The sequence below is a fragment of the Mizuhopecten yessoensis genome, unplaced genomic scaffold, assembly GCF_002113885.1.
Source record: "Mizuhopecten yessoensis strain PY_sf001 unplaced genomic scaffold, ASM211388v2 scaffold716209, whole genome shotgun sequence".
NCBI classification, from domain to species: Eukaryota; Metazoa; Mollusca; class Bivalvia; order Pectinida; family Pectinidae; genus Mizuhopecten; species Mizuhopecten yessoensis.
Genome location: NW_018480002.1, coordinates 268,967 through 286,814, shown reverse-complemented (window position 1 = coordinate 286,814; position 17,848 = coordinate 268,967). Strand labels below are relative to the sequence as shown.

Here is a 17,848-nt window from a genome sequence, read left to right as displayed (position 1 = left end):
CCAATCGCAGCGCTACACGCGATAAATGAGAAAATCGCGAGGTGACTCAAATGTTGAACCTTTCACACATGCGCAGTACAGATTAGCGGGCTTTTGAAAACGAGAAACTGTTGTTATGATCAGGAACATTTTGGAAACTATTGCAAAGAGACTACCAATGCACAGACTGTAATAATAGAGTGAGTATCGTGCTAATTGATATCATCTATCAACTTCTACGACGATGTCATTTCTTCTTTCACGTCCATTGTTGGTAAATTAAGACTGCATTAGTTTTCTTTGCTGACATCACTTTTCCAAATGCAAACGTCAACGGTTTGCCACAAAGTGATGTTGACATAGGTACATCTCTTAAAACATCTTTTATCAACCATTGTATATTTCAACAAGACCTTTTGGTGTGATCAGAGTTTTATGGCAAACCTTGAAATTAATACAGTTTCCATTTATGTTTGCACTTGCAGATCCTTAGATTGCTTTATGTACAAGTTGGATATTGATTTTTAACCTATATTTTATCCTGTATTAACCTTAAGTGAGAAACTACTGTGAACATTGTATTGAAAATTGCCAGTGTGATCGGGTGGCCCACTTGCCTTTCAGCAAGGCGGCTGGGGTTTGATTCCCCGATCGCACGTGAAACGGTATAGGGTACCGGTCACCTGCAGCCTGATCGCGACCATGTGGGTTTTCTCCAGTGCTCCGGTTTCCTTCCAAATTAAGACCATCCCCCCACACCCTGTGTGCTAACACCTGGGCCAACAAGAGTGATTAATATACGTTGAAATAACTTGTTTCATAATTGTTAATTAATGTAATTTTATAAATAAAGGTGATATCGAAAATTGCCCGTCAGTAGCTAAGGCACTTGAGATCATGAAGCATGATGTCCCTTCGAAAAGTACTATAAAGAGGTTTTCAACTTCCTACACTTAATTTACTGCTGGTAATATAGGGTTTATTCTAGAAAGGGTCGATCGGGATAAGACAGTAATTCTCTAAGACACTTGCCAAAAGTGTTCTACAGTTTTAATGTCCAACGTCAAGTTATTTGAGAAATTAATGTCAGTGATTTAATAAAGGAAACTCTGATATTTAGTCTTAAGTTTAAATTCCTGTACCAGCTAGGCTAATGCTGTGACCAACATTTCCCTAGACTTTATATGGGTTCGTTGGTTTGGTTTGGTTTAGTATTGCTTAACATCCTATCAACAGCTATGGTCATTGGAGATGGATTGATCTCCTTAGTCCCTTCACAACTTAACCCCCCCCCCCCCCCCCCCCCCCCCCTTTCAAGAACAAAACTTCCTCTGATGAAAGATCAGAGCAATATATGATATTGAAAACAAATCTAATGAGGTAATTATCATGTGCACATATATATATACATACAATACAGTGGTTTGTATTGCAATATTATACTTACTCACATTTTGCTAAGGATCACCTATATTTAGAAAAAAATCAAAATGTTAGAAAGGATATTATATTTTCCTTCCATACTACTTTGGGCGAATAGGTTAGCCTTCCCAATCGTCCTGTGTGGGTGTGTTCAGTCAACCATAAAAGCATGTGCACACTTTTCCACGTGTACACCCCTTTCAAAAGCTAAACTAGGCTAATTAAGTAATATAAGGCGTTGTTAAAATTGTTAAGATGAATATTCTTTGCATGTTTTTGTTTTGATATGGCAAAAAGACGAACCAGGCAACAGTTTAATGACAGTGAAATGAATATCTAGGCATTGGAATGCTACAAGCTAGCATGTCTCAATGTCAGGTTGCAACAGACCTTGGGGTGTTTCAAAGTGTGGTGGCAAGAATGTGGAATCGGGTTCAAACTAACGGAAACCCTTCCAGACGTCATGCTGGAGGTCTTTCTAGGGCTACAACGCAGCGTCTAGACCGATTTTTGCTCATACAGGCACGGCGTTGCAGGTTCCAAACTGCAACAGCTTTACAAAATGACCTTGCTTCTGGTACCCGGGTAGCCACTCAGACAGTGAGGAACCGTCTTCATGGTGCTGCTGGTTTAAGGTCACATAAACCAGCAAATCGAGTTAGGGACCGATTAGATTGTGCACAAGCTCACAGCACTTGAACTCTTAACGAATGGGAACCAGTTCTTTTTACTGACAAATCCAATCGACTTCACCGCCAGGCGCGTTATAGCGTATGGAGACAACCTGGGGAAAGGTTCCAAGCAGGTAACATTGTGGAACATGACCGATATGGCTAAGGTTCAGTGATGGTGTTAGGAGGCAATATATAAGCCTTCGTGGGAAAACTCACCTCCATGTCTTGCACTTTTGGCCCTGACTTCATCCTTATGGTTGATAATGCTAGGCCGCATAGAGCAAGGGGTGACTGAGCAGTATCTACAGCAAGAGAATATTCAACTAATGGATTGGCCAGCCCGCTCACCGGATCTTAATCCCATCGAGCATGTGAGGGACACGCTGCAGACAGCTCTCTCTGCCAAAAATGTTCAGCCAAGAACGCTCCACGAGCTTGGAATAGGTTTGGTAGCTGAGTGGAACGCTATCCCACAAAACTGGATATGCGATCTCATTTGGGTCATGTGCAGACGTTGTGAAGCTGTAATTGATGGTTGTCATGGGCGTCACACTCGATACTAAAACAGTTTCTGTTTATTTAGGATGAGTTTTGTTCAATTTAAGTTTTTTTGTGAATATCTCGTTGTTACCAATTTTAAGGGTTACCCTTTTCCTGTGGCTCATTTTCCAACTGTAATTACGATTTTTGGAATTTTTGCATGCTAATGAATTAAAAGAACAATGAATTTTTCAAAAATAATCTCAGTATAAACCAAATAAAACATTTATTTTCACATATATATGCCCAAAAATAAAAGTGATCCTTAGCAAAATGCGAGTAGTATATATATACACATGTATATATGTATTAAACGACCATCTGTTTTATGCGACCACTGTTCATTCCTCCCTTTTACTATGTAAATTAACTGTATTAAGTGACCATCTGTCTAACGCAACCAGCGACCACCCAATACTGGCCCCAAAATTATGTTAAACGACCACATTTGATTCATTTCATTTTAGCGATAATGTTTGGCGAAAATATACCAAACAGTCGTTGAAATAGTTGTGTGACTCCATATTTGCGACCGTCGCCACATTTGACGAAGGGCTAAATGACGATCTTTTAACCAAGTTCAGAAAACCAATTCCCGAACTTATAATAAATTCGTAAAATAAAGGAACAATACTGTACATGTGAACCCACCTGTTGGACCAACAGAGGAACCACTATCATTTCAACAACAATGTCTTTCGTAACAAGTTCGCTTTAGTCATGGTAATTACCGAAAACACAGTTGTGTAAGTTGAGAATTTCAACAAGTCTTTGTCGAACGTTTGTTCCGAGTGAAATGACAATTCTTCCCAAACACTCTTAGTTGTTTGTTTACTGTCATAATTATCACTCGACTATTGTTATGTTATTCACTTGATCTGTTGAACGATGTTGTTTTAATATAAACTACCTGTACATACATGTGTAAATGTGCGCTTGGGGTGGTGGTCTGTTTACAGTTGTATGAATAAGGAGTCGTACATAGTCGGATGTGTATAATTCTGTACAAAATATATTCAAACTTTATTAAACGACCTCTTTTATTAAATGACCGTTTTTTTAATTTCCCTTGGGTGGTCGCTTAATACAGATTCCACTGTATATTGTGATTCCTAACATTTAAACACTTTTTAAAATGTTTTCCAAGGTGGCCAGGGTTCGATTCCCTGATCGGACGTGAAAAGGTATGGGGTCACCTGCCCGACCAAGTGAGTTTTCTCCGGGTACTCCGCTTTCCTCCCACACTAAGACCCCCGCGCTCTAACATCCGGGCCAACAAGAGTGATTAATATAAGTTGACATAACTTGTTTCATAATTGTTGTAAAGTAAATAAAGTTTATATTTTAAACACTGTTTCATTTGCAGAATTTCTGTTTTTATTTTGTATTGTTTCACAGTTAAAATTGGTTTATTTTAACTTTTGTAGGCCTACAGTCACGACTTTTCTTACGGATGAAATATGGATTTGATGGAGTTCTCTATGTCAGAGGGTAACGACACCCTAACCGGAGATGAGAACTTTCTGCCTCCCAAGCTGATGCAGACACCGGTGGTGGTCAACTCGATCCTGAAGCCATCCACCAAGGGCAACCTAATGCAGCTCCACACACCCAAGCCTCAGCAGAAACATCTCAAGGTTTTCAAAATCTTTATAGCTCCATACAGTTTAATGAATTTATATATACAGTCCTGTACACTCATTACCTCAGCTATATAAATGTATTCACAGTAGACATTTATTGAATATCATGTATACGATGATGTAGAGCTGTCACGATACACTTTACCCACAATTCAATAAGTGTCTCGATATTTGTACCATGATTTGATTATTTCGATTCGATACACCTTTATTTTAAAATATAAACAAAATGAGATATATAAGCCATCGATACATGGAAACCCACAGTGTTTCCACAATTTTGATTTGAAGCTTACCGGAGCATCACAAATGTTCATTTCCTTACTGTGGTCCACCATTTTGTTATGAATGCTTTTCCTCGCAGCCGATTGGTTGAGGGTTTAGAGATCACCAAATGAAATTGAACGTCTGACAGAGGTTTTGGCTGAAGCGGCCGGCATACACTAATATAATATTCAGATCGTGACGCATTGAAAATCCGGAAAAATATATCGTGAAACGAATCGAACTAAATTATCTTGATACAAGTGAATCACGATGAATCGTGACACCTCTACGATGATTTCAGATCAAAATTATCAACGACAAAATCTGAACCATTTGATCACTTGTTGGTTTACTTGACAAAAATCAGCTGTAATGCTGGTGCTTTTGTGCATCATATATGCAAGATAAATATTATTTATAAATACCTGATATCTTTCCTTTAAGATGTTAGAGTCTTCTTAATACTACCCTTGAGACAAATCTTTTCAGAATGAGTTAATTACTGATTATAAGGCCAAACATTATATAAAAGTGGGGTTTTTTTTCAGGTTATAAGTCTAAAAAATAGGGTAGGTTGGTTATGAGTGATATTTTCATCTTTTATAAGGTATATATAGGAGAGTCCACTTGACCTTAACAGTGCGCCTTTGAAAATTGCCAAAAACGTTTTAGGGTAGACACACAAAATTTGGGTATGTAGGCTAGGGTGACCAGAAATGAACAACATATTTTATTCAGCCTAATGGGTTTGTAATTACCAGGTGAAGTTTGAAACACCCCGCCCAGTGAAGGAGGTCACGCCAACACGCTATGAACAGATCGCTGATTTGGATGAGAAAGAAAACTGGATCGAGCGGACAACCATTGTTACCAAAACAGATCATTTGCTAAACATAGAATGTGCTAAAGGCATTGTCAACAACATAGTAGAAAATCTTCCATTGTCGAAAAGGTAAAAATCTCGCACAATCCTTGATACAACATGAGTTGTTTCATTTTTCCATCATAACTGCCACTGCATTAAGAGTAAATTCCAGAATTAACAAATCAAAACATTTTAATGTATTTATTACAACCAATAAAACATGAAACTATCAAAAATATATGTAAACACACTTATTAACATAATTGCTATTTGCATATTAGATGTGAAAGAGAATACTTAATGTTTGAAAATGATTTTTTCTGAAGATTTTTCGTATTCATGTGACTTTTAACCTTGCCAAATACACAATTACATAGTCGTAAAGTTGTGGTGTAATTGTTGTAGCGAGTCAGTCGCTGAATCGGACAAACCTACGACTGAAAGTGAGGAGGAAGAGGAAGCCTTCTTTGATGCCAGTGAAGAAACTGACAAAGCCACACCTGACACCCTGGGACATCCAACTCCAACACCTACCTCTGCTGATACGTTTCCTGCCCCACAAGACACAGCTGTGTCTGCCAAACAGCAAGTAACTGATGTTTCTACCGTGTCTGTCCCACAAGGTGCTACTGGGATACTTGAGGTTAGTATGGAATGTACTGAGGAAGATGTCTTGGCTACAGAAGAACCGATGGATTGTGACGAAACAGCAATGGAGATAGATGTAACAGTGATCAGTAACAAAACCTTGATTGAGGACAAAGCAACGAGTCCAAAGACGGCCCAGGTAAATCCTGTCACCGTGGTAACTTCTCCTCCACTACCTTCATGCGGTGGGGCGTACAAGATTGACTATGACAATTTAGACAGCTTTAATCCATTCCAGACAAAGGGTGATATAAGCAATTCACCTGTCCGAACTACTGAAGCGCACAACAAATCAGCTGCTGGAGAGAAAATTGATACTGAACAAGTGCCACTTAATACAGATACAGTGGAAAGTGTATCTGATTCGCAAGCACCAGAGGGTGTACTAGGCATAGAGGCTGAGGTTGTTACCGACCTTTTGTCAGAAGTCCTTCCTGAAGTTGATGGAGATCAAGTGCAGGGAATTTACAATATAAACTTTGATGATAAAACTGACCCATTTGCAACTAAATCACAAGTTCAGAATTCTCCTTCTTCAGTCGACACATTTGCAGCCAAGTCACAAGTTCAGAATTCACCTCTAGCAGCGGACCCATTTGCAACTAAATCACAAGTTCAAAATTCTCCTGCAGTGGACCTGTTTGCAACCAAGTCACAAGTTCAGAATTCTCCACCAGCAGCTGACCCATTTGCAACCAAGTCACAAATTCAGAATTCACCCTCAGCAGCTGACCCATTTGCAACCAAGTCACAAATTCAGAATTCACCCTCAGCAGCTGACCCATTTGCAACCAAGTCACAAATTCAGAATTCACCTCCAGCAGCTGACCCGATTGCGACCAAGTCACAAGTTCAGAATTCTCCTCTGGCAGCAGACCCATTTGCCACTAATTCACAAGTTCAGAATTCTCCTCTGGCAGCTGATCCGTTTGCAACTAATTCACAAATTCAGAATTCACCTCCAGCAGCTGACCCGTTTGCGACCAAGTCACAAGTTCAGAATTCTCCTCCTTCAGCCGACCAATTCGCAACCAAGTCACAAGTTCAGAATTCTCCACCTTCAGCCAACCCATTAGTAACCAAGTTACAAGCACATAATAATGACATGAGTACAGACATAGCTACAGTATGCGACACACAGTCGTTACCTGTGAATGGAGATATCACAACACCTCAACGACCTATGAAAATCGATAAAGATGATCCGTTTTCAACGAAATCAAAAGTTGCGAACTCACCATTACAAGCTTCGGTACTGAATAATTCAAATCCCTTTGCTACTAAATCAAATGTGTGTAACTCTCCGATACAGCCACCAAATGAAGAAAAAATGACCTTGACCGTACCAACGGTGCCTGATTCATCCACCCTGAACAGTTATAACCCTGTGGCCAGCCTAACTTCTGAGGGATCAGTAATCACTCCTAAAAAGTCACTAAGTATTGAAGAAGACACTTTATCAGTGCAGTCAAAAATGGCAAACTCACCTCCCAGCAAAAACCCAGCACCTGCCACAGAAACAGCATTGGTACTAGAAAATGACCCCTTCACCACAAAATCCAAGGTGCCTAACTCCCCTGCACCTTCAGCAACAGTGAAAATAGATGCTTTGACAGATCTAGACCCCTTTACTACAAAATCCAAAGTCCCAAATTCCCCTCCACCTTCAGTGACGTCAACAGAAGATCCTTTGATAGACCCCTTTACCACAAAATCTAAGGTGCCTAATTCTCCAATATCTTCAGAGACAGTGAAGAAAGATTCTATGGAAGATTTAGACTCCTTTACCACAAAATCCAAGGTGCCTAACTCTCCGATATCTTCAGAAACAGTGAAGAAAGATTCTATGGAGGATCTAGACCCCTTCAACACAAAATCTAAGGTGCCCAATTCCCTTCCACCTTCAGCGCTATCGAAAGAGGAACCTTCGTCAGATCCCTTTACCACAAAATCCAAGGTGCCTAACTCTCCAATATCTTCAGAGACAGTGAAGAAAGATTTTATGGAGGATCTAGACCCCTTCAACACAAAATCTAAGGTGCCCAATTCCCCTTCACCTTCAGTGCTATCAAAAGAGGAACCTATGTCAGATCCCTTTACCACAAAATCCAAGGTGCCTAACTCTCCAATATCTTCAGAGACTGTGAAAAAAGATTTTATGGAAGATCTAGACCCCTTTAACACAAAATCTAAGGTGCCCAATTCCCCTTCACCTTCAGCGCTATCAAAAGAGGAACCTATGTCAGATCCCTTTACCACAAAATCCAAGGTGCCTAACTTTCCGATATCTTCAGAGACTGTGAAGAAAGATTTTATGGAGGATCTAGACACCTTCAACACAAAATCTAAGGTGCCCAATTCCCTTCCCCCTTCAGCGCTATCGAAAGAGGAACCTTCGTCAGATCCCTTTACCACAAAATCCAAGGTGCCTAACTTTCCAATATCTTCAGAGACTGTGAAGAAAGATTTTATGGAGGATCTAGACCCCTTCAACACAAAATCTAAGGTGCCCAATTCCCCTCCACCTTCAGCGCTATCAAAAGAGGAACCTATGTCAGATCCCTTTACCACAAAATCCAAGGTGCCTAACTCTCCGATATCTGCTGCAACAATGAAAAAAGATCCTTTAGCAGATCTTAACCCCTTTACCACAAAATCTAAGGTTCCAACTTCTCCGTCACCTCAAGCACCTACAGAAATTCGAGTATCAGATTCCACTGCAGCGACGTCCAAAGTGCCAGAAATGACGTCACAGACTAAACAGCAAGTGTAAGCATTTCTACTTTTTACACATTTTCCACAAATGTGGCTGAGGGGGGGGGGGCAGTGTCTGTGTGTCTCTGTAATTTAGTTTAATTTACTTAAAACTTCATTTTTAAAAAGGAATAAATGGAAGATCGCCCTACTTATACCACAAGTACAGTTGTACACTTTAGAGGAAGAATTGTACCAAAGTAAGGAATATAAACTTGCATGGAAAAATAATATTCTCAGTTAGTCTGATGACAGTATCTAAATCGAATGTCAGTTAGGTAAATATTGAATTGGCCAAAGTGATAAAACATTTTTCAAAAGACTTAAGATATGAATTAGTCGTAAAATTTGATGTTTGTTAAAAAAACAAAAACAAAAAACCGATAACTGTAATAATTGCAGGGGGAGATGCGTTTTACATATATCTGCTGTCTGCAACACTTGTTTTCCAATGACTGGCGTGCTTACATTGATAATTCTACTATACATTGGACCTAAAAACCTCTTTTGTGTTGATGGGCCATTGAGAATTCAGTAATAATTATGATACATTGATAATTTATTGGCCATACCTCAAACCACATTTGATGATGTTATATTTGTTCATTCCAGAAACCCACCACCAAGTTTAGAAAACAAGTTTCCTGAGGTAAGTTTTAGTTAACTGAAATGTTATGTATATATATATAACGCGAGTATTGGTTTTCATCCAGACATAGTACCGGGGAAATATTACTACGACTACTTTTAAATTGAATATTGTTTAGCAATGCAAATGAAAGTAGAAATGATGCGCAACAACACCACTGAATCTGGTACAAAATGTAATGTTTGATTTACATCCTACCCCCCAGTTGTTACCAATTGTTTGGCAATGCGTGAAATCAACAAAACTTAGACCGTAGATCTATGCATCTTTGGTAGATCATCTCAACCCTTGCATCAAATGCTAGATGCCCTCTACCTTTCATGATCCATTGACTTTGTCAGCATCTCCATCAACATTCTAAGTTTTTGCATTTAAGTAAGTTTCACTGAAACTATAAGTGCTTGACCAACCAAACTTGGACCATAGATACATCTTAGGTAGAACATCTCAACCCATGCATCAAATGCTGGATGTCACATACCTTTCATGGTCCATTGACTTTGTCAGCATTTCCATCAACATTAAGTTTTTAGGTCACCTGAGCTTTAGCTCAAGTGACCTATTGCTATCCATCTTCGTCCTTCGTCGTCCGTTAACATTTTACATTTCAAACTGAAATTCAAGTTCTGCTGGGCCGATTGAACTGAAAGTTGGTAGGAATGATTTACTCGTGGTCCTGACAAAGTGTTGTTATTTTTCGGGTCGATCAGAAATCCAATATGGCTGCCACGGCCGCCATTTTGAAAAACTATTTCAAACTTAAAGTCAAGTTCTGCTGGGCCGATTGAACTGAAAGTTGGTAGGAATGATTGACTCATGGTCCTGACAAAGTGTTGTTATTTTTTGGGTCGATCAGAAATCCAATATGGTCGCCATTTTGAAAAACTATTTCAAACTTAAAGTTCTGCTGGGCCGATTGAACTGAAAGTTAGTAGGAATGATCAACTCATGGTCCTGACAAAGTGTTGTATTTTTCGGGTCGATTAGAACTCCAATATGGGTAGCCACGGCTGCCATTTTGAAAAACTATTTCAAACTTAAAGTCAAGTTCTCCTGGGCCGATTGAACTGAAACTTTTTAGGAATGATCGAATCATGGTCCTGACAAAGTGTTGTTATTTTTCGGGTCAATCAGAAAATCGGTCTAGGAATGATCAGATCATTGTCCTGACAAAGTTAAGTTAACATTATACTTAACTATTTTTTACTAAAATTGGTACATATTTCAACAACAAAAATAAATACTGTAGGACTCAGGTAACCGTTAAGGCCCATGGGCCTCTTGTTGAGTTTAAGGTTAGGTTTACTGAAAGTATAAGTGCTTGACCAACCAAACTTGGACCATAGATGCATTTTAGGTAGAACATCTCAACCCATGCATCAAATGCTGGATGTCGCATACCTTTCATGGTCCATCGACTTTGTCAGCATCTCTATCAACATGAAGTTTATGTGTTTAAGTTTGGGTTTCTCTAAAGTGCTACATCAACCAAACTTGATGGTCAAAGAGAGGGAACAGACAAGACATAAATTCAAATGGCTTGTTTTGGGAAAAAAATATTGACTAAGGTTGAAATATGGACCAGGTTGTAAAAATAATTGTGTTTAAAATGAGAGTTGGCCTATTGTTACCTAAAATCAATTAAAACTATGAGGCAGGTATCAATTGTATTTCTTACTGGATCTTGACTGAATATTGTATACAATCAAATTAGACATTGATATCACTTTATACATAATTCACTTTTTTTCTGGAATTTTTAGCTCATTCCTTTTTCCAAGGCTGATTATAATTAATTAACATTTATCTACACTTAATCCTTTCACCACTGTAGACCATCACAGACTCATCCAGATGAATGTATGGTAGAGTCTACTCAAGTTATCTAGGGGTGAAAGGGTTAAGCCTAATTTTGCTAATAATGCACATTGATTCTTTTGAAGGCGGCATTTCAAAACATTGCTAGCAGGAACACATTGCCGGAGAGTGCATCGAACGTCCCTGACTTTTCAGATGAAGAGTTCCGACCAGCAACAGACTGCAGTAAGTCTCTTGGGAAACTTAACCCTTTTACCCCTATGTGACTTTAGTAGACTCTACCATGCATTGATATGGAGGGGTCCATTATGGTCTACAGTGGTAAAAGGGTTAAGTATATTAAAAGTGCATGAAAGATAAAACTCTCATACAATGTAGTGTCAATTCCAGTTGGCAATATTTTATAGAGATGTGACATTATTTTCAAATATAAATTACAGTTGGATCCCTTTTAGTCTGGTATATGATAGTCCATCATTGGTCAGCCGATGATAACTGTTTAGAAAAATGCAATGAACTGGTCGAATGGAATTTTATTTATTTTCACTTTCAGAATCAGATCAAATGTTCTAAGAGTTCAAAAAGAAATTCTGTATACTAGGAGTTTTCCACCACAGTTTAGCTTAATACGCCTTTTTTGTCGTCCGTAATGAGGATTAATTTATCATAACAGCAAATTAATAACAACATAATAAACATGGCAATCAGATGTGAAAGGCAAATTAACGAATATATGGGTTTTATCAGCGTATAGCAAAAATTAGACTAGGCAAAATTTTCTACACTCGTACAGTTCAACCAGCCCTAGTACAATTCCAGTATATATATATATACTGACCAGTCATCTACATGCCGTCTTTGAGCAATGATTACTTTAACCATTGCTGATTTGTAAAATTTAAAGATTTTTATTTAGTTTATTGGGTAAGTGTTTTATGCTGTATTTTAATTTATAAAAATAGAGATCGCACAGAAATTTCCACTTATCCATGCAAGTCTCTATCAATTCACTTTGAGGTGGGAACGGAGGTGGCTAGACTATTGAGACAGGGCCATAGCATGTACATAGTAGTTTAGTATGAAATGTTTAAAGAAAATATCTTATGCTGTGAAAGGATTTTTTTTTTCTTAAATGTTGGCCTTGCGTTTCTAATAAATACATCTACCTGGAAATCAATATTTACATTAGACTATTAAAATCAATTTGTATTAAATAACACATTTATTATAAAAAAAATATATATTCAAACTTCGCTCATTATTCACATAGTGGAATAAAGATTGATAGGTATATATTAATGGCTGCAAATTCAAAAAATAGTAAACAGTTCATGGGTATATAGATGAACTAGAGTCAACATTTGTGTTTTATTTCCATAGTATTCAACGATTCTTCATTCTTGGATGTGTTGGAGAAGTTTGGTAGCAGCAACTCAGTAAGTACAGCAAAATGTTTGTGACACACATGCCAAACTTGCAAACACGTAGCACTTTATGAAATTATACATATAACATACTGATGTTCATAGGGCCACAGATTAACACATTAACAGTCGAGCTAGGTCCACATATATACCCCCATCTTAGAAATCAGGGATTGATGCAGGAATAGAAAGTTAGTACCCTTTTTTTGAAATAAGGGGAAATATGTGCTGTAGATGTACATGTATGACCGGCCAGCGAGGGCTGCAGGCCAGAGCCAGGGGGAGAGTATACAAACAAGAGATCACATCTTTAATTTTTGTCTTGCTGTTCATTATAGATTATACAATATCAGCAGTGACAATTAACATCAACACAGGGAAAATGAAATAAATCACTCAGTTGTGGAACTGATGGAAAATTAAAAGAATAATGGAACCAAGACAGATATTCATGTGGTAGTATTTTAGTTACAAGTGGCTGTGTATTTAACTGAAATAGGGGGAAATATAGCTGAAATAGTGGAAAATAATGCCAAAATTGGAGAGGGGAACTGGCCCATTTCGGTCATAAAACAGGCCTGTATATATCCATGGAAATGCTGTAGATTCCTGCATACCTTCAGGATTTTAGATTATCGGACCATATATGGTATGGTCCAATAATCTAAAATTTGAAAATAAAAGGAAATTGATTGAAAGTTTCTCTGTTCATCCTTAGACAAATTCTCGATATTCCAGGGGTTACGCTCACTTTAGCTCTCTGCACCCCTGGAATATGTCATAGCAAAATTGAAAGCTCAGTGTGCAGCACCTTGAAGAGTTTTTTCCTTGAATCTGGTTGTCTTAACCAAAGCATACCTAAGATATTTGTCCTGTATATACTTTACACTAGTCCCAGCATTTTGGGCAGAGTTATTACCCTATTGAACTTGTTTAATTCACTTAATTTGAAACCTAACAGAATTAAATCAATAACTATCATATGAAGTAGTTGTACATTTCTTTTCACGCATAATATTCCCATGCATGATGTTTTCTGCAAGGGTACACATACAGAAGGGTGAGTTGGAGATTATTTCACAATAAGCTGTCACTTTTGTTTTTCTAGACATACGAGAGTGATAATTTTTGATAATTGTCGTAGTAACCTGTCTCATTTGATTCATCACTTATCACAGGAAAGCAAGATGTCCGACCTCTCCCGGATGTCCCTGTATGTCAAGTTTGATCCCCTGGTCAACCTCCCAGCTTCTGGTTTGTATACCTGTCAACAACATTGTCGTATCGTTTTCCGCAAAAATGTTCATGCCCCGTCACAATAGTGGATAATGATATTTTGCATTCAGCTCCTTTTCTCTTATACTGGGTCCTATATATATAGTCATCAAAGTGCAGTCACATGTTACACAGATAAATATAAAATATAGGTCACTGCAACATTAGGTTAAGGATCCCTGTACCACTGCCAAAAACTGTTTCTAAGTATTGGAAACTGGTTTTTTTCCAGCATGACTAAAGCCTTCGTAAATCATTTCTGAAAGAAAAGCATACCTTACGGGTCTTTTTTGAAAAATGATCAAGATCAAATCACCGAGAGTTCTGAGTTAGAAAAATCAGCCAGGCTTGACCTGGATTTGAAATCTGGGCTTCAGATTGTTATACTATTTCTGTATCCAATTGAGCTACCTGGTCTGTAGAAGTGTATAATGTACTAGCCAACAGTTATATCCAAACTGAAATCAAAGGGAGGTTACTGTGTATAGGGAAAACGGCAGTGCTGTGGGAAAGGGATCCTTAAACAACTCGAAAATGATGAGCTAAGGCCAAAAAAATTAATATATATGTGTTTCAGGTATCCCGACCTAGCCTAAATTTTACTACTGACCCTAGATATTTTATCACCTACTTGTATCTAAGATTAATTTATTAGCCAGGCAAAGTTCACATCCACTCATTAAAATGTACCTTCTTCCTATTCTGGGAGTCTGACCTTATTATTGACAAATTAATAGCCATTGTAATGGGTGGAAATGCATTGTAAAATTTGAAATAAAACATAATATTAATTCACGAAAATAAAAAAATTAACATGAAAATATTTGCCTACCAACCTAGACCCTATTTTTTCAGGTATGTTACCTGACACATTCTGGTTTTGTTTTGTTTTTGTTTTGGCCCAATGTCCTAAATACAATGGTTTTTCTATCTACAGATCCACGTCGTGCAAGTATGAACCTGTACAAGCGAGCCAGTATTATGAATATGCCTAGGAAAAGTCTATCTGGAAAAAGTCTTTCTGAAGTGTGAGTCTTTAATATGTAAAAAAGATATTAGGACCGTTTCATCAAGGTCAGATAGAGGTCATTAGAGTAAAATCAACTACAATATCTTTCATTTTAATGATTCTTTGATATATATAATTCCCAAAATTCAAAAAACACTAAACTAATGTTTGTATTTGTAGTTTCATCATCTACACAAAGGTTTTCATGTGATAACTCTTTAAAAAATGCTATGATTCTAATGAAACTTCATGCAAATACTTATCTTACCAATAACCTTTTAAACTTTGAATTTGAGCTGGGTTTCATAGCAGATATGATTCCTAATATCTTTTGAAGAAGTGATCGGGTTTTAATTCAATTTGGCAGGTCTATTTGGTAGCCATACCTACAACCTGATTGGCTGGTGGTTTCTGGGTAATGTCTTTTCAAAAGAATAACCAGGTGTTGATGAAACTCAAATACCATCCTAGGCCAAATTAAGCACATCTAATAAGGCTGCTGTGGTCTGTTTAGGTAGTTTCTGAATGACGTGCTTTGAAGGAATTATCATTTTGTGATAAAAGTTGCCAAGTAATACCTACTACCCAAGTCCCTTGCTCATACATCCTTGATATCCAGGGGTTACGCTCACTTTCACTCTCCGCACCCCTGTAATATGTCAGTTCAATTTAAGGCATGAAAATAGCTGTTTGAGTGGTCTAGGGTTAAAAAAAACACCTGACCAATCGCTAGACAGATACCTGCCCTTTGAACATTACAGAGGAGCCACACATGACTTCAAAGCCAGTCAATTTTACCATTGCGCGACCTCAAGATTCTTTTGATGTGTGATCAAAGGATCAAACTAGTCTTCTCGTCTCATCAACAAGGTGGCGCACACTGAGCCTTATATTTTACTATGACATATTCCAGCGGTGCAGAGAGTGAAAGTGAGCGTCACCCCTGGAGTGTAGAGGATGCAGCAAATCTGTCTCATTTCATTCCTTCGTCATGAGTTAATTGCTATCAGCCATCATTCCACCTAAGCTGGTGCAAGCCCCACCCACTTTTTCAGAGTGTTTTTTTTAGATGATAGACATGTTTTGTTTTTTGTTTGTTGGCTGTAGGTGTAACGCTGAGGAGAGCATGTTACTGATGGGTACGCCTCCTAAACAGATGTCGCAGCGTCTCACTAATGTAGCCAGTCGTATCCATCACACTGGTTTCACACCTGGGAGTACACCAACCACTCCAAAGGCCTTCAAACCCCAACTGGACCTTCTGTGTGCCAATACACCCCCTCGTAGTGTCAAAAAGGTAAGGCGGACTGAATGTGAAATTTCGGGAAAAAACCTCAGAATCTTGTCAGTAACCTCTTGTTATTAGTTCTCCACCAGTACTACCAGAGGGAACTATAGGTTTACACTCAATTTTGGCATATTCTCATATATACCGTATTTTACCGGTGTTAAGCCCAGGGGGCTTGGCTTATGCAATGGAAACATGTCGGAGGTAGTGGGTGGGCTAATTACCGGAAATGAGCCTGTGTTTTACCGGTCATAAGCCCAGACTGGACATCGTGGTCAGCCATTTTGGTTCCCGATGTCACAGCTTACAAGTTCTCTTGTCACCGATAATTGCTAAATTTTGAAAGTGACTTGAGTACCTTTTGGGAGTATCACATGCTAAAACCAGTGCTCATATTCATGAAACTGTTCTTATGCTCAAGGATGGATTTTGAGCTCAAACCAACTTTCTTGTAACTCACTTAAATCATGTGATACAATCAGATAGTCAAGCGTAAACAGTTAAAATAGAATATTGCATGGAGTCTCTCCCAAATTGTTCCAAAAATGTCGGCAAAATGTGTTTTTTATTTTTATTAATGAATCACCAGAACAAGCAATTGGGCTTGAGCACAGAATTTGCGTTTGAGCATGAAAACGGTTTCATGACTACAGGCCTAGGTCTTTAGTGCCACACTAAATACAGAGTTTTGGGCCTTTTGTTTGTTCACTTTTCATTACAAAGTTTCTAAGGAGAGAGGGGACTAGAGATTGTTGCAATGTATAAAGAAATCTGTTTAGTACGTTGTTACTACAGTGACTGATGATGTTGTGATGACTGGGTACTCCTTCATTACAGTCAACTACACCTGCCCCGGTAAAGGTGAACTCCAATCTTCCTGAGGATCCCTCAGACAATTTAGCCGCTAGCACTGACGACAACATCATAGAGGTAATATTAACATCCATCTGTGTGTGTCTCGAACCTCCCTCTTTGACATATGGTGGTAGATAGGATCTTGTTTTAAAAAAAAATTAAAAAAACAAACTTATTTCAGTAATAATTATGTTTGCTCTGAATATCTACAGTAGCCTTGAATAAACATGGTGTATAAATCAAATCAAATTTAAATCATGTTTGATTTGGATTATTACACAAATTGTGCAACATATTAGCCATTGCTTTACCTTTTTAGGTCACCTGAGACAAAGTCTCAAGTGACCTATTGCGATCGCCTTTTGTCCGTCGTCGTCCGTCGTGCGTCCGTAAACAATTTACATTTTCGACTTCTTCTCCAAAACCCCTGAACCAATTTCAATGAAATTTTGCAGGGACCTTCCATGGACAAAGGTCAACAAAAATAGTTGCCGGTTTAGTCCTAAACCCCCAGGGGCCTGAGGGGCGGGGCCAAAAAGGGGCAAATTGACTAAAATTTCAAAAACCTTCTTCTCCAAAATCCCTGAACCAATTTAAATGAAATTTCGCTTGGACCTTCCATGGACAAAGGTCAACAAAAATAGTTGCCGGTTTAGTCCTAAGCCCCCAGGGGCCTGAGGGGCGGGGCCAAAAAGGGTCAAATTGACTAAAATTTCAAAAATCTTCTTCTCCAAAACC

General features: G+C 38.3%; 1 protein-coding gene across 1 annotated transcript in view; it reads left to right on the top strand.

The window, feature by feature from the left end:
• Positions 1 to 83: 83 nt before the first annotated feature.
• The window catches only part of LOC110442104 (transforming acidic coiled-coil-containing protein 3-like), a 25,518-nt gene continuing 7,753 nt past the window's right edge, over positions 84 to 17,848 (top strand). Inside the window, exons 1-11 of the mRNA XM_021485542.1 lie at positions 84 to 179; positions 4,043 to 4,252; positions 5,287 to 5,477; positions 5,796 to 8,807; positions 9,405 to 9,441; positions 11,385 to 11,484; positions 12,640 to 12,695; positions 13,862 to 13,937; positions 14,896 to 14,986; positions 16,075 to 16,264; positions 17,093 to 17,185. Of these exons, the coding sequence (XP_021341217.1) occupies positions 4,076 to 4,252; positions 5,287 to 5,477; positions 5,796 to 8,807; positions 9,405 to 9,441; positions 11,385 to 11,484; positions 12,640 to 12,695; positions 13,862 to 13,937; positions 14,896 to 14,986; positions 16,075 to 16,264; positions 17,093 to 17,185 (4,023 nt within the window). The 5' untranslated portion in view covers positions 84 to 179; positions 4,043 to 4,075. The remainder of the gene's footprint in view (positions 180 to 4,042; positions 4,253 to 5,286; positions 5,478 to 5,795; positions 8,808 to 9,404; positions 9,442 to 11,384; positions 11,485 to 12,639; positions 12,696 to 13,861; positions 13,938 to 14,895; positions 14,987 to 16,074; positions 16,265 to 17,092; positions 17,186 to 17,848) is intronic.